At 43.6% G+C, this 26889-nt stretch overlaps 1 protein-coding gene across 1 annotated transcript in view; it reads left to right on the forward strand.

The window, feature by feature from the left end:
* The first annotated feature begins 2205 nt into the window (after positions 1 to 2205).
* Positions 2206 to 26889, forward strand: part of TYR (tyrosinase) — a 64848-nt gene continuing 40164 nt past the window's right edge. The window contains exons 1-3 of the mRNA XM_026651659.1: positions 2206 to 3037; positions 19163 to 19379; positions 25082 to 25229. Coding sequence (XP_026507444.1) covers positions 2219 to 3037; positions 19163 to 19379; positions 25082 to 25229 — 1184 coding nt within the window. The 5' untranslated portion in view covers positions 2206 to 2218. The remainder of the gene's footprint in view (positions 3038 to 19162; positions 19380 to 25081; positions 25230 to 26889) is intronic.

The raw sequence follows: 26889 nt of genomic DNA on the forward strand, positions 1-26889 counted from the left end.
TTCTGCACATCACTGTGACTTCTTGTGCAATCTCTATAGTTCTGTATTTTGATTGTGCAATTTGATTTTTAACAGTATGGCTCACATCATTAATTCAGAGAGCAACATATGACAGCTATAGGGGTGGCATGGCTTAGAGGTTACAGCATGGGACCAGAAATCCGCCTTCTAGTCCTGATCCTGCCATTGATTCAATGTGAGATAAGGTAGGCGAGGTAATATATTTTATTGGATCAGCTTCTGTTGGGGAGAGAGACAAGTTTATAACTTGTCCCATTGGGGCCTAAACTCTGCGCCATGGAGTCTCCTGCAAATCAGCTGTTTCAGAAACGTGGTGTCAGGGGACAGTGGTAAAGCCTCAGATTCACCTTTTTTCTGACCATTGAACAAGGAACTCCATTAGAATACGAAAAATAGCATTATCCCTAAAGTAAGCATGTGTACACACACACACACGTGTGTGTGTGCGCGCACCTCTCTGCGCTTCAATGTGAAACGTCCACCCAGAGCCTTCCCCAGCCCCTCTCCTGCCTGGCTTTCTGTCTCTTCTCAATTATCTGGCTCTACACCAGCGAACCTAGCAGAGCTAGTTAAAGACATGGAATTGCACGTGTTTCCTAAGCATCCGGACACCGAAAACTAAATGGGTGGGAGTTCTGTCATGCAATGTACAACAAGCCTAGCACGAGAAAGGAAAGAGATGAATAACGGAGAGAGCACGATCAACGTCAGTGGGGCTAGAAGCAATTAAAAAAGCAACCCCAACCGCAGGCCCCGAGCCCAAGGAGACCCTGTGATAATCTGTCTGCATTGCTGGAGCATAGACGGCAACAGGATTAAGGCACCTCGTGCTCCTCAGCAGGATCATGTGATGACCTGCTGATTCCAGCAAAAGGCAACATTTCCCAGCCAAGCTCTCCCTCCCCTTGCCTGGCTGATGCTCCAGCCACAAGGAAACTCTCAGCAATCCTCAGTCAGTGGTAATCCCATCCCCCTGCTTTTAAAAAAATGTCCCTCAATAACAGAAACCCCAGTTTCACAAAAGACAAGACGGAGGGAAATTTCTAAATGTGCAATTCACCCAGCAACTTAGGGGCAGTGGAAGGCTCCCCCCATCCACACACTGTGGAATGACTGCAGTGCTGCTGCAAAGCAGGCATAGAGGGGCACTCCCACACTCTGCGTGCAGCACAGCTAGGCTCTGCTTAGGCCAGCGGAGAAGAAGAAAGGGGTTGTGGATAGTCTGGAACACAGCCAATGTAACATCAGTTACAACATGTAGATCCAGTGTCTGCAAACTCCCTCCCAGGGGAAATCATGGTCCCTTTTCCAGATCAGGGGATGGATGGCTGCAGCGCTGTTCCAGGTTGACTCTCTCCCCTGCAATTTTCTCCCTGTAATTTCCCTACTACAAAGTTTTACTAATGGAGGAAGCCAGGAAGCATGTCCTGGGCTGGTGTTAACTGTCATAGCTGCAGTGATCTCAATATAGCTATTGGATGAGGACCTGCCCCTAAAAGTTTATAATGGAACCTTCTGTCAGAGAAGGGATGCTGTGAAGTTATTCTGCAGTGAACCAGGCTAGGAGGAAGAGAAGTGTTTTCAGTCTGAACACGTCACCAAAACCAAATCCTTAATTCTGCACTGGATCCTACTTTCACACTCTCTTTGGCCTCATTTTAATAGGGTCATTTTATGAGTCTCAGACTGAGGGGGATAGATTCAAAATAAAATTAATAAAGTTTATTTTAATCCAGAGATTTGCTATGCTTATTTAATTCAACAGACTTTGTCTATTTTTTTTAAACCAAATCATTATTCTAATGCACATAAGCAAACAAGGAATTAAAACGGCTGTCACTATTTCTGTATCCAAGTTTTACTTGGTCTACAGTTGCCAGAGGAAAAGGGTCATGTGACAGGCAGAAGATAACTGCTTATAATAAGTCTGTGTATGTTGAACGCTAAAGGGCCAGGGGAAAATAAGTCACTTGGATTTCACCCAGAACATGTGATAATCAGATTAACAGAGAATTGTGTGTACGTGTAGTAGATGGCGAAGGAGATTGAAGGGTGCACGGTTTAAAAAAAAAAAAGGCAGGAGTGAAACTTTCCCACTGGAGGGGAAAAATTTCTTTCATATGCAGGGCTGTGGCAGGGGTTAGATCTATTCATGCACTGAGCCACAGCACTGAAGGTTGCCTGCTGTTGTGTGAGGATGTGTCTCTTGGCCCTGGGTTTCCTGCTGGGGATTCTACAGCCTTCATCCGGGCAGTTCCCCCGAGCCTGTGCATCTTCAGAGAGCCTGCTGAGGAAGGAATGTTGCCCACTGTGGGCTGGGGACAGGTCCCCTTGTGGGGAACTCTCTGGCAGGGGCTCCTGCCAGGAGATCCTTCTGTCCCGTGCCCCACTCGGGCCGCAGTTCCCCTTCACAGGGGTGGACGACAGAGAGGACTGGCCTGCTGTGTTTTATAACAGGACATGCCAATGCAACAGCAACTTTATGGGATTCAACTGCGGGGAGTGCAGGTTTGGCTTCTCAGGGCCCAACTGTGCCAATAGGAGGATGCTCATGAGAAGAAGCATCTTCCAGCTTAGTATCAGAGAGAAGAATAAGTTCCTTGCCTACCTCAACTTGGCAAAGCACACCCCTAGCCAGGACTACGTCATCGCCAGTGGCACCTATGCTCAGATGAACAATGGCTCGACCCCCATGTTCAGGAACATCAACGTTTACGACCTCTTCGTATGGATGCATTACTACGTCTCTCATGACACCTTGCTAGGTGGGTCAAGCGTATGGAGGGATATTGATTTTGCCCATGAAGCCCCAGGTTTTCTACCTTGGCATCGGCTGTTCTTGCTGCTGTGGGAACACGAGATCCAGAAGATCACAGGAGATGAGAACTTCACCATCCCTTACTGGGACTGGCGAGATGCCAAAGGCTGCGATGTCTGCACCGACGAATTGATGGGAGGCAGACACCCCACTAACCCTCAGTTACTCAGCCCAGCATCCTTTTTCTCCTCGTGGCAGGTAAGGACTGGCTGGCAGGGAGAGAGGGCTGGAAGAGTGGCTTTATGCTAAGAGATCTGATACATTACATGCTAATCAACTTGTGGCAAGAGGGAAATCTAGTTCACCAAAAAAAATCCTAAATCACCTTTTGGGTGCATCACTGCACCTAAAGCAAGGTGCATAACACGACATTGCAACAGTGCTGGATAGAGACATCCAGCTAAGAGAAAGTAGGGCATTTGTATGCAAGTCGCCGGCGCACAGCCTCTTCATGGCAGTGTTAGTGTCTGAGCAATGGAAACAAAGGCACGGAGTTGTCATCAATGTGCTTTGCAATCTGAAAGGCTTTCCACCCCCTGCCCCCTCACAACCTCTTTTTCCAGCCAAGATTTTTAAACTATCCAATTAAGCTTATCTAGTTTAAAGTGAAAAGTCTTTAGTGCACCCAAAAGGATTGGCTATGCTGTTAACAGCAGTCATTTCCAAATAAAGTCCGGTGATTTATTCAAAAGAAAAATAAAAGCTAATCTCCCTGTTAAAATGGGCTAAGAATTTAGCACTCAGAGTCTTCCTACATTTCAAACAGTTCAGCTGAATCTATAAAGCAATAAAGCCTTGCTTATTTGTCTAGCTGAAGTGCATCCAATATACATTGTGGTGTCCTAGTGCAATGCACTTTTGGAGTTTAAAGCTTTAAAGGCTAGGTCCTTAGTTGGTGCAAACTGGCATTATTCTTTTGACTTACTTGGAGATACACCAATTTACACCAGCTGAGGATCTGGTCCTTTGTTTCCATGATTTAATGGACTGTCGGACAAATTCACCAATATGCTCCAGCAGCTCTGTGATACTCTGGTGTCACAAAACAAAGACAAACTTGGCTAGCGCCAGCCTGGTAAACTGGATTTGTGGCTGTTTTGCATCACCAGAGTAGCACAAAGTAGCAGAATATACCAATGAATCTGGCCCTGTATTTTGAACTGTTGCATGGCTCCTTTCAGTTACAGCAGTGTAATCAGAGTATTGATTTAAGTGGAATTCCTCTGGATTGACACCAGTTCAGAATTGTAAAAGTACCGAAATTGGTCCAATATATAGAAAAATGTCATTTGTCTCAGAGTGTGGTTTTCTCATTCCAACAAAAAGTGAAACTAGCGAAGTCCTGCAGAACTTTATTTATATAGTCCCATATGTGCATGTGGCACTTAAACACATGGGGTGAAATCCTGGCACCATTGAAGTCAGTGGGCGTTTTTTCATTAACTTCAGTGGAGCCAGGATCTCACCCAGAGAATACAGCAGACCCACGTCTGATTTCTCACTGGTCTAAACCAGGAATAACATGAAGTCAATGCAGTTGCACCAATGTGAAACTGATGTAAGTGAAACTAGAATCAGGCCTATTGTGCCTGTCCTGTGGAGTGTGAAGTCTAATTAAGACATATATAGCACACTGGAGGACAGGTCAGTAGTAACAGGGTGCAGGTATTATAACAGGATTAGCAAGTTTCTAGCTGTCTCCACATGTACGCAATACTGTTTCCTACAAAGCAGGAGGGGTCAGTGAGCGGTGCTTTGCTTACCCTTTCAAAGGTCTGACTGATATAGCTAGATATGTATAGCTTCCCTATCAATGTAGTATCTGAGCACACAAAAGCTTTGCTACAGTACATTTAAAAACCAGCGGTGTTCTATAATTTACCATTTCAGGCTGGCTGTCATTCAGATATCCTATAAATGAAGCAAAGCTTCTCTTACCAGACAAATCTCGTCAAAATAAAGTCTTTGTATGCCTTAAGCACAAAAGTGCTAGTGCGGGGAAGGTGAGAATGCAGCATGTTTTTAAAATGTTTAGTTTTGGGGTAAAACTTCCAAAAGCACCTCACAGTCCCATTGTCAACATTTCCTAAGTCACTTTTGAAGATGGGGTTTAGGCATGTAAGTCACTTGGTAATATTTTGTAAAGTGCCTATTTGTTAAAACTTTCAAACCAGTTCCAGCTATGACTTCGCATTCAATGGCTCTGATTCCCCTCTAACATCCATGTGTAACTTACTGACGTCAGTGGATTTACTCCTGAACTACAATGGCAAGATAGTAGAATCATGGTTTGACTTGGGGAGCATGTGGTCAAGGTACAAGTTAGACTGATGTTCCTTTAGGACAGTGGTTCTCCAACTATGGGGCAGGCCTCCCAAGGGAGGCACGGGAATCTGTCGAGGGAGATGTGAACTGTGTGCCTTTTTTTTTTTTTTTTTAAATAGCTCTGGCTGTCAGCCCTGGGGCGGCTGGGGCTCGTGCAGAAGGGCCATGCACAGCCGGGAGGGGAGGGGATGGGATAAAGGGAGCAGCCGGAGCCCCGCCACCCCAGGGTTCTCCTTCCTCGCCCCCTCAAACCCTCACCAAAAGGCAGCCCAGGCTTGGTCTCTCCTTTCCCCGCCCCCAAGTCCCTCACTGGGAGGTGGCAGCAGCAGTGCAGAAGTAAGGGTGGCAATGGGGCGCTAAGTCTGCTGTGAAAAGTGATATTGACAAATATCACTTTTCACATTGCCACCCTTAGTTCTGCACTGCTGCTGGTGTGGCGCTGGCTTCAGAGCTGGGTGCCTGGCCAGCAGCTGCTGCTCTCTGCTCTGCCTTCAGAGCTGGGTGATGGTATATGCACTTGTGGGAGGACATAAGCGACTATAGACAGAAAGAAGAGGGGGCATGGTCAAATACATTTGAGACCACTGCTTTAGTAGCTCTGAGGCCAAATGTTTCTCTGGCTTAAAATTAGAGATGGGTAGAAAATGGTATTCCAGACCCCCACCATTTTTTCCAGTCTGCATTTGGATGAAACCAAGATCTTTAAAGGTTTTTACCCCCCAAAAAAGAAAGAAAAGAAATAGGATACTGACTCCATAGCTCATTGGTTAGGCACTCATCCAGGATGTGAAAGGTCCAAGTTCAAGTTCCTGCTTTTGATCAAATTGAATAGGGACTTGAAGCTAGGTCTTCTTCATGCCAGGTGAGCACCTTAACCACTAGGCCATTCTCAGGTGAGTCATTTGCTCCCTCCCTCCTGGACCTGAACATTTTTTCCCAACAAAAGTTGTATCACAACAGATACATTCTCATGGAAAGTTTTGGTTTCAATAAATTGCCATTTTCTGACATAAAAAGATTTGTCAGAAAATTCCCAACCAGCTCTACTTACAATGGAGCAACTCTGAAGTCAATGGAGTGCCTTAGTCTGACACTAGAATCAGAATCTCATTCCATAAAACTAAAAGGAAACAAACACTCTTCGCTTCAGCCGGAAGGCAGCCATAGATCTAGTGCAGTGTATGCTGATTGCCAAAGCACTGCCACTCAAATAACAAAGGACAAACTAATAAGGGGATGGAGAGTTGAGAGATGTGTAGGAATTCAGGCTTTTAATAGGGTAATCTAAATGATAGAGAGGGGAAGAGAAACAGCTAAAAATGACTTTAAAATAAAGAAGTATCACAGTGTCCTTTTAAAATCCACAATGCCCTTTCAAAATGTAATAAAATAATGACTGCGGATTCTGCAGCATTAGGAAAATTAAGACACGGTGGCACACTCAAGGGGTTGTTATAGATTTGTTTAAAAAAAATGTAAAGTGCCTATTTGTAGCACAGCATCTCTTTCTAAAGAAAGGAGCAAAATACTTTATTCCATTGCAAAGTTGCTATGGCAACATGGATACCCATGCCTGCATGCTGAAATTCTAGCTCCCCCCAATCACTTTTATTCTTCAGCATGCTACTGCTACCACTTAGTTGAGTGAATTATCTGTGCACGTTTTTTTCTCATGTTTATCATCTAAGAAAGACTTCTGACTCCTGCTTCTGTTAGGAACAGCTAATATGGTTGTTTTTTTCCTCTAGAGTTTACCTTATCCTTGCAGGTGTTTGTAAGTAATGGCTGAACTATTGCCTTTAGATTTCTTTGCCTTAAATAAAACCCATATGCACTCATTAATGCTGTACTGAGCTATACAATCGCATGCAAATCCAGGGCAAGGGAGAAAGAAATCAGAATCTTTGCACGGAAGTTGGAGAGGTGATTTTTTGGGGTTTTAGTTCTTCAAGATAATATATTGGCTAATAGAAATAAGCACTGTGCCCTGTTTGAATGTTTCTGGTCCACATTCTGCTCTCTGGTGCACTGGGGTAAATTTAGAGTCACTCTATTAAAGTCTATGGAGTTACCAAGGATTCGCTCTGGTGAAAGTAAAAGCAGAATTTGGTTCCATTTATTGAGATTGAGCGTTAGATTCGATTGGGTTTGGGTGCCAGGTTCATTGCAGACAAAATAAGGCAATACAGTATAAATTCTAGCCGGAGTCACTAGTATTGGCTGCTTTGTCCCACTCCTGTAATGAAAGGCAGCTAACTTGGATTGGGCCTGGTGTACTCTGACACCTTGAAAAATAGATTGACCTAGAGGAAGTAATTGACCAAACTGAATTAAGTTCTGCTTTCAGTCACAGCAATGTAAGGTCTTCACTCTGGGCTCGATTCTCCACTACCCTGGTACTCCATGCAGACATTTACACCTGTGCAAATATGTATAAAATGCTGCTGAATCAGTACAGTAGTATTTTTCCACCCTGGATGTGCCCGGGGATGGCAATGGTGAGCAACCCCTGTATGGGGTGTGCAAATTGGATAGTCGGGCACATTAACTAAGGACTAGGCACAGTCTATTCATCGCAGAGATGGATTGATGGCTGCATAATTAAGGGGGCCACCAGGGCATCATTCCAAACACTATTTTTACCCACATCCAAACTTGTAAATAAAAAAAAAACCCTCCAATCACCAAACGAAAAAAGAGCCAATCCTCCTTTGCTCCAGTATTTATTGTGCCTTTTTTTGTGTGTGTTCTTAGACTAAAGCAGATTTTTTTTAAAATTTTGAATAAAATCGCAAGCATTATTTTAAAGATATTTGCTTAGAAAAAAAAAACCCACACATCTCATCTCACATATTTGTACAGGGCTGTCTGCTTATTTGGCTATTGTGACCAAACCAGGACAGGAAGGATGCTCCAGAGCATAGGGCACTAGCCAAGGGATATATCTACACCGCATTTTGGAGCAAGTGAAAGCAAGCTTCCCAGGCCGGTTTGACAGACTTGGGCAAGCAGGGCTCACAGTAGTGCTCTAAAAATGCCTGTATAGACAGCACTTTGAAGTTGCGGCTCAGGCTCTGAAGCCAACCCCACTTCCTAGCCACAGGTACCCATATCTCAGAAACTGCTTATGCCTCTGACTGCAACTCACAACACAATAAGTTTAAGACCATATCTGCTGCACAGGTTCATTTTCAAAAGAAAAAAATAAAACCCTGACAGCTGTTTGTGAGCAAGTAGCTGTCAATCAGGTGGTCTTGAAGATTAGTCTCCTTGCTGTCTACTTACAGAGATTTTAAGTCTGAAACATGCTGTGTTACAGAGAGATTAGAATCTACATGCCAAGCAGAAATGAATCTACGTGCTGTGTTCCATGGAGATTAGGCTCTATATGCCACAAAGAAATGAATAGAAAGAAAGCCCCCAAACAAGACGCGTGGGCCAGATTCTCCCATCAGTTATATTGCTGTAAACCCAAAGTAATCCCACTGATTTCATTCACTGGATTTATTTTGGATTCACATCTGGGAGGAGAGTTTGGCCTATAGTTGCTAGTTTGTTCCCCGCATATGCAGCAACAGCTGTAAAGAATGGCCTAGTAAAAAAAATAACCTCAATGACAGAAATGATCAGAAGTTTAGAAATTCCCAGGTCAGTTTTTTCCATCAATGCTAATGCACACTAATAATTCAGTGAAAAAAGAGATCTGACCTGTAGGAGACTGAGTCAGTGTGAATTTGGGGTGCAGGGTTGGCCACACCAAAGAGGCCTGGCTTGGCGCCAGAAAAGCAGCACAACGTCATACCCTGGCAAACCAGAAGGGAAATACCAGCAAGAGTGAACGAATCTTTCGGCAGTGATTTGCAATAATATCCATTCCATGCTGGCAAACCCCACCTCTGTTGGGAGGTAAGATGTCCTCAGGCATTGGGTTGCTCCTCTGCATAGGGAGGAATTTCAACCAGAGTTCACTGAACATGGAGAACATACCTTATAGAGGTTGGGTTTGCTTCAGTCTTGTCACTTTCAGTAGCGCCTTTAATTTATGCATATGCAGTAGGGGTCAGAAATTCATAGACTGAAGATAATTTGTCACCTTATGCCCTTGTAGAGTTGTCTCTTACAATCTCTTTGAAGTTTTACTTCTAAATTTTTCTTTTATTCAGTCCATTTGCTAATCTATATTTCAGCCCCACAAATGTTAGAAAGAGCTCTTCAAGTGCTCTTATTTGGGTATAAATATGCATAATCTCTATCAGAGTTCCTTGCAAGGTTTTAAAGACAGGACATTATTATCATAGGATCTCCAAAGTTCAGCTTGTTCTGTTTCACAAGAGCTCAGGATTCTTCTTGCATCTCCTTACGTTTGGTGAGTGAGTTGCATTTGGATGCCACCTAATGAAGACCCGATTGTGCCAGGCCCTAATGCAGCCATGTAGAGTCATACCCCTGGGCAGCCTCCATGCATCTTTATTTCAGGCGTGAGATGATAGCTGGGGCTGCATGCCCAGTCCCACTCCCAAGCAAGCAGGTGGGGAGGGGCTCTCTCCACTCAATATGTTGGCCAGTGGAGCTGAAGGGAAGTGCAATAATATATACCTAGCAAAGAGGTGGTGTGAATGATTATCCCCTGGGAGCCAGGCAGAAGAAGTGAAAGATTTGTGAGGCTGAGTTACGCACCACCCCCTAATGAAGGCAATGAGCACAGGCTCAATCTAGCCGTTAGTTTAATCTCCCTTTAATGTGTAGATCGGTATATATTTGAACAGCTTCCCATGTATTTGAGAAAATATTTATCACAATTAACATAAAACCTTTGGCTTGATGTTTGTAAGCAGTGCATGTCACTGTTCTCATTGGCTTAACCTTAAAGAATTATCACAAATAATGCCAGCATTAAAAAATGAAATATTTGCAGTTAAGAAAATAAGCAATTTACAAACGTTTAAAACAAGGCTGAAGAAAGGCTAAGGCTCCAAGTCCTACAATTGGTTCCACATGGGTGTAGGGATCTGTCTGCACAGAGACAACTGCAGAATCAGGGCCTAAGGGTTACGGTAAAAAACCAACAGCTTTAAAGAAAGGTGTGAGAGTCTCAGTAAATGCTACCAAACGTTTACAAATATTTCCTAACCTTAATATTCCATTTGAAAGTATGGAGAATCAGACCCTTTTTCTTGGGGCCAGCTCCTCAGCTGGTGCAAATTAGCAAAGTTCACTGAGTTGTGCTAAGAGATGACATGAAGAGCTCTACAAAGGAACCCATTTCCAGAGCACAACAAGAAGTTTTATTAAACCCAGGAACTATGCTGCATATTCTTGAGTGCCATCTACTGGCGCTCTATCCATTAACTGTTTATATAAATGCAGCTATTGTGCATGTTCATACCAACTTCAAGGAGCTGCACTGATTTATTCCTGCTGAGGATCGGGCCCTTGCAATGTTTGCAGGAGTGAGCATTGTCCAATGTGAATTATGAATTTGTTCCAAAAGAGAAAAACGTCAGTAGTGCAATTTTTAAAAGAGAGGCCTGATCTTGAATTAGGAGAAAAGGGGGTGACAAAGGCCCATTTTTCATAGATTTTAAGGCCAGAAAGGCCTACTATGATCATCTAGTCTGACTTCCTACATAACACAGGCCACAGAACCTAACCAACAATTTCTGCATTAGGTCCGTAACTTTTGTTTGAACTAGTAAATACCATTGCTAGAAAGACACCCAGTCTAATTTTAAGGCCAGATTGTCTGATTTGTGGCTCAAAACAGATAGAAAGTCACAGTCATTTTCACTCTCTTTTCTTAAATCAACATTTCTTGACCCAGAGCTACTTGATTTCTTATAAGCATCCCACCTCTGCTGGAATGCATAGAAGAAGCCAGCCAAGTAATGATGGCTAGATTGAGAGGCAGATGGAAATATTTGGGACTTTATCTATTTATAGAATGAATAATGATAAAAATCCCAGTGCATATGAGTGTCCTAAATTTATTTATGATTTGACTGTCTCTCTCGCTCACCCTCCTAGGTTGTGATTCTAAAAGCTGCTCTGTGCAGGCAGACTCCTGCAGAGCCCCATGGACTCCAGTGCGGTTCCATCCAGGTGTTGAGATGAAACCCATTGCAGGGCAACACATACCTATCTCCAACAGCAGTCCTAGGAGTTTTAACATACAAGGCCCAACTGAAGTTAATGAAGGGACATCAGAGATGAATTTGTTTGATAAATTTCAAAAATAAGACCAGGGGAAAGGATGGTCTTGTGTGTGTAAGGACCTGACTGGGACTTGAGGAATCTGAGTTGGATTCCCAGATCAGCCACAGACTTGCCATGGAATTTTGGGCAGGTCACATCATCTCTCTGCAGCTCAGTAAAATGGGAATACAACAATTCCTTTTCTCCCATCTTTTGCTGTCTTGTCTATTTAGATAGGAAGCTCTTTGGAGCAAGGACTGTCTCTTACTAGGTGTTTCTACACGGCCTTAAACAATGGGGTGCTGATTTTGGTTGGGGCCTCCAGGCATTACTATAATACTAACAATAATCTGTAAAAACCTGTTAGCTTTATCTTTAGGGCTCCTCCAGATCTGTCTGTCTCTTTCTGAGAAGTGGTGCCTGAACTTGGATCATCCTTGATTTTGCTCCCCCCAGAACATGCAGTCCTGACCTTGAACACTGAAGGTCTGATATTTGTTTCATCGCCATTCTTTTTCACACATTTTATTGCATTATATTTACTCCTGGTTTTTACACAGAGAGCAGAAGCTGGATCCATGAATCTATGGGCTAGATACTCAGCTGATGTAAATCAGTGGAGTAACCTGTATGTGCTGGCCTTATTTAATTGCAAAGTCAAGAAGTTAAAAGTTAGGATTTGCCTATTTTACTGTTGCCTGCATAACCTTCATTCTGACCCCTTGTGCATCCATCTTGTGCACTGAATAAGGCAGGGGTCCCATCATGTGGAAAAAAATAGCATGTGATCATCTAATTAAAAATGGTCTCTCCCCTTGTGGCATGTGCATTAGGATCATTAAGGTTGAACAGTCAATGGTAAATCTGGAATTTCCTAACTTTAAAATTCTTGACTTTGCAACCCTAAATAATAATCTTTTAACTTAGAGGGTTTTTAAAAAATTAATAAAATAGAATGTGCCCTGTTCAATCCCTTCTGTAAGAGCTAAGTATTATTATTTGCTTATATTTTATAGTTTGCAGCAGTTTGTCATGAAAGTATTCTCTTAACATTCCTCCCTATAATTTACTGACCCTACTTGAACAACGAGGACTCTGGTGGCACCTTAAAGACTAACAGATTTTTTTGGGCATAAGCTGGATCTGAAGAAGTGGGGTTTTTACCCACGAAAGCTTATGCCCAAATAAATCTGTTAGTCTTAAAGGTGCCACCGGACTCCTCGTTGTTTTTGTGGATACAGACTAACACAGCTACCCCTCTGATTTTAGTATGACTTGGTCATACTAGATATTAATATTGGCATATACAAGCTGTGCCCACTAGTGACATTAGCTTTAACAACATTGGTAAAACCACATCACATAGTACATAGGACTAAAAACACAAATAAAATGAATTTGCCTAACTGAAAAGAGCAAGGATTCCCTTTCTCTGCTACTCTGAAGTTCAAAAGTCACATCTTACCTTCTGCAAAGCAAACGACTTTCTCTTTGGCTTCTGATTTTTTATTTTAATAGTCTTCAGCTTGTCTCCCAGTTTTTAGAACTGCTTGTGCTGGGAATTCTCTAGAGCCTATCTCAGGGGTGGCCAACTTGTGCCTCTGGAGCCACTTGAGGCTCTTCAGAAATTAATATGCGGCTCCTTGTTTAGGCACCGACTGCGGGGCTGGAGCTACAGGCACCAACTTTCCAATGTGCCAGGGGGTGCTCACTGCTCAGCCCCTGGTTCTGCCACAGGCCCTGCCCCCACCCCATCCCTTCCCGTCCCCTCCCCTGAGTCTGCCCTCGCTCCTTCCCCTTCCCCCCCCAGAGCCTCCTGCATGCCACGAAACAGCTGATCTGGAGGTCCGAGGAGGAAGGGGAAGGCGCTGATCGCTGATCAGCGGGGCTGCCAGTGGGCAGGAGGTGCTTGGAGTGGGGGGGAAAGGGGGAGCTGATGGGGGGCTGCTGACGTATTACTGTGGCTCTTTGGCAATGTACATTGGTAAATTCTGGCTCCTTCTCAGGCTCAGGTTGGCCACCCCTGGCCTATCTGTACTGGAAAACATTGTACCTTTCACTACATGCCTATCCAAGCTGCTCATTCTACATTTAAACTCTGACCTTCTGGAGCACTATCATGATCATAGTTAGCCATTACCTCCCCACCCTATTTTGAACTTCTATGGGCAAGGCGTGGATTCTTTGGGGGAGGTTTGGGCCCCATCACCAGTCAAATGTAAGTATATTATTTGTTGTTAAAGGTAATAATGTATAGCATTGCATGTGTAGAAAAGGTACAGCTTGCTTCAGAAAAGGTAAAATATGACAGACAAACATGAGGGACATATTTTGCTCTCAGTTACACTCATATGACCGTAATGAGGACAACAGAATTGCATAGGTGTAGCTATAGAGAGAGAGTAACAAAGTCTATGTCCCAATCTACTTAAATTCTAAAGACATAAGAGGGGGCTTTAAGGGAAAAATAAGATTAATTATTTATTAAAAATAAATCAAATGCAATTTGCATTTTGGGGAGTACTGATACATCAGGTCTTGACACTGCCTTTAAGGATGAACAATCCTAGTTTCTTCCACTTCATGCTTACAGGATGCCTCTTGCTCTTCTTGTTGCTCAGTATTTTATTTCATTAAATACATATATACAATAAGCATGAAGGAATTCTTTGGGAATTTCCCCCTGGCCTGTTTTCTGTTGCACATCCGCTTTCCACACATGCCATGACCAAGCACACAGACAATTGGTCGCAGAGTTTTGTGTTTTGGTGGGGATAGAGAGGTTTTTCTGGTTTGTTTGTTTTATAGTGGGTAGAATCATTAAACACAGATATAGCTGTTGGCCCAGATCCTCAGGTACAGCTGAGGAGCACACTATTCCACTTTTTAAGCCACGATTCCACTTTTTCATTTTCATAGAGTTTAAGGCCAGAAGGGACCATTAGATCATCTAAACTGATCTCCTGCCCACCAAAGGCCATTAAATTCTCCCCAGTCCTGGGCAGGCTGAGTACCAGGTAGGTTCCTGGCATAGGTTAGAGTAGTCTCAGGTTTGCCCTAACTTGTGTTAGTTGTGTGAACCTTCACAAGACCAATATGGAAGCCAAGATACAGGGAAACCTGGACACATCTTTTTTCCCCAGGTCACTTCTATTATGCAAACAGTTGAGGTGGGGAAGAGCTGCTATGCATAGGAGATGCTATGACTGCACTACTACCATACTCAAGGAGCTGACTGAGGAGATATCTGAGCCAATAGCGATTATCTTTGAAAAGTCACGGAAGACGGGAGAGATTCCATAGGACTGGAAAAGAGCAAACATAGTTCCAATCTGTAAAAGGGGGAATAAGGACAACCCGGGGAATTACAGACCAGTCAGCTTAACTTCAGTACCTGGAAAGATAATGGAGCAAATAATTAAGCAATCAATTTGTGAACACGTAGAAGATAATAGGGTGATAAATACCAGTCAGCATGGATGTGTCAAGAACAAATCATGTCAGACCAACCTGATACCCTGTCAAACAAAGCTAACAAGCCTTGTGGATAAGGGGGAAGTGAAAGATGTGGTATATCTTGAATTTAGTAAGGCTTTTGATATTGTCTTGCATGACCTTCTCATAAACAAGCTAGGGAAATACAACCTAGATGGAGCTACTCTATGGTGGGTGCATAACTGGTTGGAAATCTGTTCCCAGAGAGTAGTTATCAGTGGTTCACAGTCACTCTGAAAGGGCATAATGAGTGGGAGGGGTTGCAAGTGCTTTGGAGGATAGGATTAAAATTCAAGACGATCTGGACAAACTGGAGAAATGGTCTGAAGTAAATAGGATGAAATTAAATGAGGACAAATGCAAAGTACTCCACTTAGGAAGGAACACTCAGTTGCACACATACAAAATGGGAAATGACTGCCTAGGAAGGAGTACTGCGGAAGGGGATCTGGGGGTCATAGTGGATCACAAACTAAATATGAGTCAACCGTGAAACGCTGTAGAATAAGAAGCAAACTGCATTCTGGGATGTATTAGCAGGAGCATTGTAAGCAAGACACAAGAAGTAATTCTTTCACTCTACTCTGCACTGATTAGACCTCAACTGGTGTATTGTGTCCAGTTCTGGGCACCACATTTCAGGAAAGATGTGGACAAATTAGAAAGTCCAGAGAAGAGCAAAAAAAATGATTAAAGGTCTAGAAAACAGGACCTATGAGGGAAGACTGAAAAAATTGGGTTTATTTAGTCCGGAGAAGAGAAGACTGAGAGGGGACATGATAACAGTTTTCAAGTACATAAAAGGTTGTTACAATGAGGAGAGAGAAGAATTACTCTTCTTAACCTCTGAGGAGAGGACAAGAAGCAATGGGCTTAAATTGCAGCAAGCGGGGGTTAGGTTGGACATTAGGAAAAACTTCCTAACTGTCAGGGTGGTTAAGCACTAGAATAAATTGTCTAGGGAGATTGTGGAATCTCCATCATTGGAGATTTTTAAGAGCAGGTTAGACAAACCTATCAGGAATGGTCTAGATAATACTTAATCCTGCCTTGAGTGCAGGGGACTGGACTAGATGACCTCTCAAGGTCCCTTCAAGACCCATGATTCTACATCACCTGAACATCACTCTGTTCTTGGGGGATGATTGGTGGACAACTTTAAAGCACTTGTGCATTGGCGATATTGGCACAAAGCTGCACTCTAGATGGCATTACCCAGAGCTGAAATGTAATCTTAAGAAAATCATGCTGTAGTATGACATTATTTAGTATATTCCCATCTAAGATCATTATATGGCCCCCATTGCCACAGTATGAGTGTATCTCAATCTTCAAAGTATTTATAGTCTCAATATCCCTGCGAGGTAGGGAAGTGGGGTTATCCTTATTTACCAGATGTGGAAATAAAGCACACAGACACTAAGCAACTTGCCCACATTCACACAGGAAGGCTGTGTCAGAGCATAAAACAGAGACAATTTAAGAAGTCAAATCTTTTCCTTATTTGCACTAAGGCCCAGCTGTGCTTACTCAATGGGACAACTTGTGGTTAAGGTACTACTCAGTGTACTGAGTAACAGAATCAGGTTTTGGAACAAATTGATACATTAAACAGTAATAAGTCACCAGGACCAGATGGGATTCACCCAAGAGTTCTGAAGGAACTCAAATATGAAATTGCAGAACTACTAACTGTGGAATGTAATGTAACGCCAATTTTTTAAAAAGGCTCCAGAGGTGATCCCGGCAGTTACAGGCTGATAAACCTAACTTCAGTACCGGGCAAATTGGTTGAAACTATAGTAAAGAACAGAATTATCTAGCACATAGATTAACATGATTTTGGGGGGAAGAGTCAACCTGGCTTTTGTAAAGGGAAATCATGCCTTACCAATCTACTAGAATTCTTTGAGGGGGTCAACAAACATGTGGACAAGGGGGATCCAGTAGATATAGTATACTTAGGACTTTCAGAAAGCCTTTGACAAGGTCCGTAACCAAAGGCTCCTAAGTAAAGTAAGTGGTCATGGGATAAGAGGGAAGAACCTCTCATGGACCAGTAACTGGTTAAAAGATAGGAAACAAAGGATAGGAATAAATTATCAGTTTTCAGAATTGAGAGAGCTAAATAGGGGTGTCCCCCAGAGGTCTCTACTGGGAGCAGTGCTGTTCATAAATGATCTGGAAAAAAGGGCAAACAATCTGCAGACGAAACAAAACTACTCAAGATAGTTAAATCCAAGGCAGACTGCGAAGAGTTACAAAGAGATCTTGCAAAACTGGGTGACTAGGCAACAAAACGACAGATGAAATTCAACGTTGATAAATGTGAAGTAATGCACATTGGAAAACATAATCCCAACTATACATACAAAATGATAGGGTCTAAATTAGCTGTTACGTCTCAAGAAAGAGATCTTGTAGTCATGAATAGTTCTCTGAAAACATCTGCTCAATGGGCAGTGGCAGTCAAAAAAGCTAACAGTGTTGGGAATCATTAGGAAAGGGATAGATAAAACATAAAATATTATAATGCCTCTATATAAATCCATGGTACACTCACATCTTGAATACTGCATGCAGAGCTGGTCTCCCCATCTCAAAAAAGATACCATATATACTCGTTCATAAGCTGAATTTTTTTAATAAAAAAGGGAAGCACCAGAGATGGGGGTCAGCTTATGAATGGGTATAGAGAGGGAGAGGTGGGAGACAGCCCCTTCCTTAACAGAGGGAGCAAGGAGAGGCTGCACAGCCAGAGAGACAGAAGGGAAGAGGCGGGGCCAGAGTGTCTCTGCTTCTGGCCACGCTGCTCTCCCCCCAGCCTCTGAAGCAGCTGCAGCTCCGGGGCTGGCAGGCTGCAGCCGTGCCGCTCGGTCCCACCCCCCAGAGCAGGCTGCGGCCGCGCCGCCCGGTCTGGCCCGCCGGAGCAGGCTGCAGCCGCGCGGCCTAGCCTGCCGGAGCAGCTCCAGCCAGGTCAGAGACATGCTCCCCTGGCCCTCCCCAGATAAGGTAGGAAGGGATGGGATGGGGAGAGTGTGGGGGTCCCGGGCTAGGGGTGGAGTCATGTAGCAGGTGCTCACAGGGGTTACACCCCTGACCCCCAGCTTCTCCCCCCCAAAAAATTTCCCCACCAGTTGCTGTCCCGGTCTGTCAGGGTAAGTAGCTGGCGCGCCGGGACACTTCGTTTACTTAGGTTTACCTCCATGCCTGTGGACGCTCGAGGTAAACAAACCATCTCGGCCCACCAGCAGCTTATCCTGATGGCCCGGGAGCCAAAGTTTGCTGACCCCTGAATTATAGGGTCGACTTATGAATGGTCATAAAAATTTTCCATTTTTACTTATCCATCTTGGGGAGGGGGGGCAGCTTATAAATGAACCGGCTTATGATCGAGTATATACAGTATATTAGAATTGTAAAAGGTACAGAGAAAGCCAACAAAAATTATTAGGCATGTGGAACAACATCTATATCCAGAGAGATTAAACAGACTGGGTCTTTTCAGGGTGGAAAAAAGATGACTAAGAAGGGATATGAGGGAGGTCTATAAAATCTTGACTAGTGTAGAGAAAATGAATAAGGAAATGTTATTTACTCCTTCACATAACACAAGAACTGGGGATCACCCAATGTAATGAATAGGCAGAAGGTTTAAAACAAACAAAAGGAAGTATTTCTTCACACAATGCACAGTCAACCTGTGGAACTCTTTGCCAGGAGATTTGTGAAGGCCAAAACTATAACAGGGTTCAAAAAAGAACTAAATAAGTTCGTAGAGGCTAGGCCCATCAATGGCAACCCCATGCTCTGAGTGTCCCTAGTCTCTATTTGCCAGAAGCTGGGAGTTGATGACAGGGGATGGATCACTTGATGATTTCCTGTTCTGTTCATTCCCTCTGAGACACCTGGCATTGGCCACTGTCAGAAAAGAGGATACTGAGCTAGATGGACCACTGGTCTGACCCAATATGGCCGTTCTTATGTTCTAAATGAGGGGTGAATTTGCCCTTAGCCCAAGTGGCAAGGGCATGTGTATTTCATATGGGGAAAAATACATAATTTCAAAATGTTAAGTGTGTGTCAATTTTAAATATTTTACATGTGCTTGTCATGTGAAAGGGAGCCACTTACAGACGAGTCATTTTTGTAGTCTGAAATTAATACAAACATCATTTCTTATACAGAGGTTATCATATTTGCATTTTCTGCTCGGGTTTTTATAGGTCAAAGAACTTATTCTGAAAGGTAAAACTATGTTTGCTTTTATCCTTTTTGTAACCAAGACAACTGTGGTGATATTTTACACAGGTAATTTGCAGCCTATCGGAGGAGTACAACAGCCGGCAGGCTTTATGCAATGCCACCAATGAAGGCCCTATACTTCGAAACCCTGGGAACCATGATAAAACAAGGACACCTCGGCTCCCATCTTCAGCAGAGGTTGAATTTTGTCTAACGTTGACTCAATACGAATCAGGGTCCATGGATAAATTGGCCAATTTCAGCTTCAGAAACACTTTGGAAGGTAACACATTTTATTCTACTATGGCATTTCCAGTCATAGGATGATCCTTTCCAGGGATATAGAATAATGCTGTTTCAAGATGGAAGTTGTAACTTGTAAATAAGTAGAGCCTGTAAACCTGGGGCAGCTTGGACTGATTTCATGGGGTGGAACTGATAATATACCTGATGTCACAGTTCCTCCTGGAAATCTCTAAGGGTACGTCTACACAGCAGCTGGGAGATGTGATTCCCAGCTCAAGTAGATGTACAAGCACTAACTCTGCTCAAGCTAGTGCCTAAAAATAGCAATGTGATTGTACAGCATACATGGTGCCTCGGGCTAGCCGCTTGAGTACAACCCCATCCAAGGTCCTAGATGTGTGCTCAGGTGGCTATCCCAAGCCACTATGGCAACACGGCTATTCTTAGTCTGCTAGCTCGAGCACAGCTAGCACATGTCCGTTTACCCACACTGGGAATCACACCTTCCAGCTGCTGTGTAGACATATCTACACAGGGTATGTTTACACTGCAAGTGTCTATACTGTGGTGTCGAGTGTCAGAGCCCAGGTCAATTGACTCAGACTTGTGGGGTTTGGGCGGAGGGGCTAAAAAATAGCAGCGTAGTTTCTGTTTGCACTGGAGCCTGGGATTGTAAACCTAGTGAGGGAGGAGGGGCTTGGAGCCCAGTCTCCAGCCCAAGCAGGAATGTCTACACTGATATTTTTAGCCCTGCTGCCCAAGCCCCACAAACCCAAATCAACTGACCTGGGCACTAAGACTCAGTGCCGTGGGTTTTTCTTTGCAATGTGGACATACCCATAGTTAGAGATTAGGTTAAGCCTTGAGATATGAGGTTTAATATCCCTTCCAAAAATGCACATTATTGGAAAAGTGCGACTTCTCCTCCTATGGAAGTGGTATAGTAAAATAAGGACAAACTTTTACACCAAGTACGTACACAAGAGAAGCACCAAAAAGAGGATAGGTAGTTAGAAATTTGGTCACCCTTTTTAGCGTATTCAGAGGAGGAGAGCACCTCAGCCAGCAAGCCAGAATCTTTTTAGCCAAGTTCCTTGAATATTAATCTGGTCCTGAGTAAGTAATAAGAAATATAAGATGTAGCATGTTAACGTTTTATTGCAACTTTGCCTTCATGAAAAGTTGCAAAAGGCACAATTAACTATAAGCCAGTCCCTTTTTGAATCTTGCTACTTTGCTAATGATGCTGGAAGATTATTTCTATTTATAAAATGTGTGTATTAACTGCTTCAGTGCTGCCTGATATGCCCAGGGCATGGGGCAGGCCATGTTTCCATTAATGCCCCATATAGTTGGCAGGTATGTAATCTTCTCACAGAACGTGGAGACGACAAAGGGCCACGATCATATTCCACCACAACACTGAAAGTTGCAGCAAGGACCAGCAGTTGAAGCCTTTAAATTTATGCATAAAACACTTTACCTCCTTCACAACATACAATGAAATATTCTCAGATCAGAACTGTGGGCCAAAGTCTCCTCTCACACTGGTGAAAAATTTGGAGTAACTCCATTGAAGCTGCAAGCGATTTCAGACATTGAATGACCTCAGTCCCGGAAATAGTTGGTGCTTGATGCAGTGGAAAACAGGGAAGCAGTGGAGGTTTTGGAAAGAGGGAGGTGATATGGCTGGAGAGACAAGCCAGAGAACCAGGAAAATGGATTTTTTTTTTTTTTTTGCTGCTGTGTTTTGAATGGATTTAAGTATTGGGAGGCAGGGGGAGATGATGTCAAAGCCAGAAAGGAGGAGATAAAAGTAGTCAAAACATGACTTTATGAGGGCCTAAGTCAGAGTTTTAGCAGCATGGACAAAGAGGAAGGGCTGGACCTTGGAGATGTTGCACAAGAAAAGGCAGCAAGTCCTGGACACAGCCTGGATGTGTGAATGTACAGAGAGAGAAGAGTCAAAAAAGACACCCAGGTTGTAGGCCCAAATGACAGGTAGGATGAAAGTGTTGTCCTTGCTTCATGAGAATGGAAGGAGTGTGAAGGGCTTTGGAGAAAAAAAAAATGAAGAGCTCAGTTTTTTCTACTGCTGAGCTTAAATTGGTGTCTGGACGTCAGAAAGACAGGCAGGGAATGTTAGAGTATTGACATTATGATTCATATTACAATTAGAATTTATTTTTGTATAGTATCTTCATGCAAGATGCATCACAAAACACTTTGAAATATTATATATATTCTGGGATAGCTCTTAAAGGTATATTAAAAGGCAGTAGCACAGATGTTCAACAAAATTGCACAATAATCAAGAAAGAACTTAAAACCTGCAGTACCTCAATAGGTTGGGAAGACCTATTTTAATTCTTATTTTGCAGTCTGCTAAACTAGCAATCAATGTTTTGTCTGATTAATCCATTGAACCCTTTCTCCAATGCTGTATCTTCGTCACTTTAATTTCATGGCTGCTGCGCACAGTCACAGCAGTTTGTGTTGAGACTTGTTAATATCATAGCGTGTGCTCCCAACAACACTGTGAATGGGTTATTGCTTTAATTTGGATTGTGCTACAGCTGAAAGGACATTGAGGCGTATTTTATAATATATACAGCAAATCCGCTGTTCTTTATAATAACCTCTCAGAAGTTCGACACTGATATCTTTCTTCTAACCCAACACCTATTCTTCCACCACACACACATGCTAATTTAAAAGAATCATAGAAAGACGGTGAATGATGGCTGCTGGCAGTATATTAACTGGGGCTTTGGCTAGTCCAGATTTAAATGGTTCCAGTGAAGGAGCATCGACTACACTCCAATGGAGACTAAGTGGCCCATTGAGATCCATGATAGGATAATTCCTGTTCTGGTTTTAAGGGGGTGGGAAGGATGGTCAGATACTACCCTGCTCCTGGAACAGTGCAGAGGGGTCTTCACAGGCTCCAGGATCCACCTCAGGGAAAGATGGGCCTGGGGAGGAGAGGTTGAGTCTATGGTGACACTAAGAGCATGAACCTCCTCACCTTGTCCGTTCTCCAGAGATTACACAAAGAAGGCAACACAGTCCACTTCTGCAGGTTCCCTCTGTCTGTTCTGGGGATCCTCCTTTAAGAGCGAAGTCATGGCTATTGGAAGCTCTTGTAGCAAAGTCTAAATGGACCCACCCTGCTAGGGAACAGGTGTGGAGGGTGTTGGAAAGGGGTAGGGGTATTGACACGGGACTAGGTCGATACAAGAACCGTAATTGCATTCACATGACACCTGGTCCCAAACCACGACCCGATACAATGTCAATTTCAAGTAAGTTTTTCAGCTCTCTTCTTCTAATAGAGTTAAACAGAAAAACAAATAATAGCAAAATATAAGACCAGATTTTCAGAACAGCATATACAGGTTTTGTTCAGCAAAAATGATGCACACTCTTTATGTGCGCATAAAGCTATTGCATAGGACTTTTGCACACTGCAATTCCCCTGAATGCCTTAAGGGACTTTGACTCTAATAGATTGTGATCTATTCATTCCCCTCCACCTCTAAATCACCAGACCTAATTCTCCTATTACATTAGTTTTACATTGGTGTCAATTCAATGGAGTTACACCAAAAATGTAAATCATGAGTAAGTGAACACAGAATCCGGCCAATAACCTTGTGACTATGTGGTTCAAGAAGCTATTTATACTTTTGAAAGTGACAGGATCATGTCCCATCCTATAAAACATAGACACAAAGCCACATGAAGAATGGGAGTCTGGATGCTTTTTGCTGAGGCTCCCCCGTACCCTAAGTCCCTCCCAGATCTTGCACCTTCACCCACACCCCAACCCCTGCCCAAGGTAGAAACCTCCTCCCACACCCTAACTCCCTCCCAGACCCCGCACCCTCTCCTGCACTCCAAACCCCTGCCCCAGCCCTGAGCCCCCTCCTGCAGCCCAAACCCCTCATCCCTGGCTCCATCCCAAAGCCCACACCCCCAGTCAGAGCCTGCACCCCCTGCCCCAGTCCTGAGCCTGCTCCCACACGCCAAACCCTTTGGCTCCATCCCAGAGCCCACACCTCTAGCCAGAGCCTGCACCCCCTCCCACACCTGAACTCCCTTCTCCAGTCCTGAGCCTGCTCCCACATGCCAAACCCCTTGCCCCAGCCCAGAGCCCCCTCCTGCACCCCAAACCCCTCATCCCCAGCCCCACCCCAGAGCCCGCACCCCCCTCCTGCACCCCTCACCCCCTCCTGCCCCAACCCCCTGCCCTAGCCCAGTGAAAGTGAGTGAAGGTGGGGGAGAGTGGGGGGGGCTGAATGCGGGGGGTGCAGAAGAGGGGTGGGGCAGGGGGCAGGGCAAGGGTGTTTGGGTTTGTGCAATTAGAAAGTCCTCCAACCTTATGGGTAGGACAGGACCCAGGAGGGCCTATACAGATTATCCTAACCCTGACACCATAAGGTATGTCTACACTGCAGTTAAAAAGCTGTGACTGGCGTGTGCTACCTGACTCGGGCTCGCAGGGCTTGAGCCAAGGGGCTCTTTAATTGAGGTGTAAATGCCTAGGCTTGGGCTGGAGCCTGGGCTCTAGGACCCTGCGAGGTGGAAAGGTCCTAGAGCTCGGGCTCGGGCTGCAGCCCGAATGTCTACATCACAATCAAAGAGCCCCTTAGCCTGAGCCCCACAAGACCAAGTCAGCTGGTATGGGCCAGTCATTGGATTTTAATTGCAGTGTAGACATAGCCGTGGAGACTCCCAGAAAGAGACAATACAGTGCCGTACTGACACTCTGATGGATCTCCTGCTGGCTAGGGATCACCTGTGCTAGCAGGAAGCTAGGTTAGGGCTCATAAAGTTTAAGGCCAGAAGGGACCACCAGGGGCTACCAGGGCCAGAACCAGTGTGGGAACACATGGCCCCTAGAGTAGGGGCCAGGTGTCACATATTCTCCAGGGTCTGTTAGGTTTGGGGATGGGCCCAGTGGCCTTTAAAAGTCCAATCCTCAGGGCAACCCTCAAAGAGACTTCTTTTCCCAGAACCCTGTCCTGTAGGTTTGATTATGGAAGGGGTTTACATAGACAATTATTTGTTCTATCCTTTTACTACTACTGTTTTTTGCAGTGCGGTGGTTCCTAAGGGCCCCAGTCAGGGAAAAGTGCTCAGCACTGTACAAGCATAATAAAACTATGATCCCTGCTCCAAAGAGCTTGCAGTCTAATTGTATCACAAAACACAACAGGTTGTTTTGACTTATGGACTAGTAATTGCCAGGGTCAATCTCCTTTCATTTACTTTTCTCAGACTTTTACTGCTTCACCAATTATCTGTGATTTGTTAGAGATACAGTAAGTCAGTTAAATAATTCCCTTAGTAGGTTTGGGCCCAAATAAATTTCATATTCATATGACTAAAGTTACTCACATGCATAAATATTTGCAAGATTGGGATCTTAGAATGCTTTTTTAACAGCCAGAAATATTGGACAAAGAACTAAAAATATAAATCAATTAAGTAGTTCATGTAATGGCATGTTGCTTTAGTTTTATGGCAATAGTTTTAATTTAGTTTCTTCTAATGTCATCTCTGATGTGCTTTCCAAGTATACTAGTGTTCTTTCTTTAAACATTTATCTTAGTATTATACTAAAGAGCTGAACATAAATGAAATCTAATTAGTAGGTACTTTGAGCTTCTGTTTTACTGAAAGAATAATTAAGCACATCTTCATATCAGTGTATGATTTCCTCTTCACATATAGGCTTTGCCAATCCACAGACTGGAATAGCGAACATGTCTCAAAGCAGTTTACATAATGCACTTCACATCTATATGAATGGCTCAATGTCCCAGGTACAAGGATCTGCTAACGATCCTATCTTTATCCTTCACCATGCCTTCGTTGACAGGTGAGTTTGACTCTTCCTCGTAAAACTGATCTGTTTTGTGTATTTAAAATGTGCTTTTTACATTAGTATCAAACTTCAGATAATTTAGATGCTATTAAACTTACAATATTTTCAGACATACATAACTGAGCTCTTCATTAATTTAGTCTAATTGACAGCAATCGTGTTGTAATTTTCATACTTTTATGTTCACCGTATTAAAAGAGTGTTGAAAAACTAGACAAATGTATTAATAATAATTCAGTGATTTTGTGGTGAATAGAAACTTATTCAGTGTCAAGGACTCTGAGTCAAAAATGTGATTTACTTTAACATTGCTATGATCAGATGGAATTCCTCTCAATTCCAAATATTAATTTTGTTTGAATCGATCATTCACAAGAAAAAAAATCATATCGATTGTTCATAAACAAAAATGTCAAAATCCAACTTTTCAGTGCGACACACAAAACTGTGAAACCCTTCACCTGGAACAGAAAGGAGCTGTAGTTGTGCAGACAAAAAGAAAATCAAACCGAAGGAAGCCAGGTTCGTTAGAAACAGGAAAAGAACTTCAGTTCTGCAAACAATGGACAAAATTGCTAAGAGAAGGATTATTTTCCTTCTTCGACAAGGTAACTAGTCTAGTGGATGGAGGGAAGATGTTGACATAATGTATCTTGATTTTAGTAAGGCTTTTGACAAAGTACCACGTGACAGTCTCATAAGCAAACTAGGGAAATATGGTCTAGATGAAATTACTCTAAGGTGGGTGCACAACTGGTTGAAAGACTGTTCTCAAAGAGTAGTTATCCATGGTTTGCTGTCAAACTGATAGAATTCAACCAGATGAAATTCAATGAAAACAAATGCAAAGTGCTACACTTAGGGGGGAAAAAATCAAATGCACAAACACAATATAACTGGCTAGATGGTAGTACTGCAGAAAAAGATCTGGGGGTTACAATGGATCACAGACTATATAAGAGCCAACATGTGATGTGCAGGCCTGTGAGTTCCCAGACAGCCATCACATGCTGGCTGCCACCTGAAGTCTTCTGAAACCCCTAGGGCCAAGGAGCTAGCAGGACTACAACCTCAGCCAAGGCACCATGCACAAAAGCGCTGATTGGAGGATTGACCAGCTCCACCAATTAGTCCAGCTATGCTAATTAAGCCAGAAGGAAGCACAGGAAGTTGACTGAGCAACTAGGTGATTTACCACAGCAGCAACAGCAGACCCTGCTCATGCCTGCATTCTACACCCAATCCTGCTCCTGATTTCTGCTCCACTCCCGGCCCTGCCTTCTCTCCTAGTTCCCACCATGCTCCTGCTCCGTGCCTAGCTTCCTGGCTCTAACCCCCAGCTCTGACTTTTGACGCCAACTCTGGCTTGATCCTTGGCTCTGGTAGTCAGCAGTTGACTCAGTTGCTGACTCTCAACTCAGTTCCCTGACCTGGACGCCTGCTCTGCCCACTACACCTGACTCCTGCTCTGACCAGTAGGCCAGACCACCTATGTCCTTGTCCCTAACATGCAGTTGCAAAAAAGGCTAATATCATTCTGGGTTGTATTAATAGGAGTGTTGCATTTAAGATGCAGGAGGTAATTGTTCTGCTCTACTCAGTACTCAGATGGAGTACTGTGTCTAGTTTTGGGCACCACACTTTAAGAAGAATG

Source organism: Terrapene carolina, unplaced genomic scaffold (genome assembly GCF_002925995.2).
Source record: "Terrapene carolina triunguis isolate 2854851 unplaced genomic scaffold, T_m_triunguis-2.0 Scaffold97, whole genome shotgun sequence".
Lineage (NCBI taxonomy): Eukaryota > Metazoa > Chordata > Testudines > Emydidae > Terrapene > Terrapene triunguis.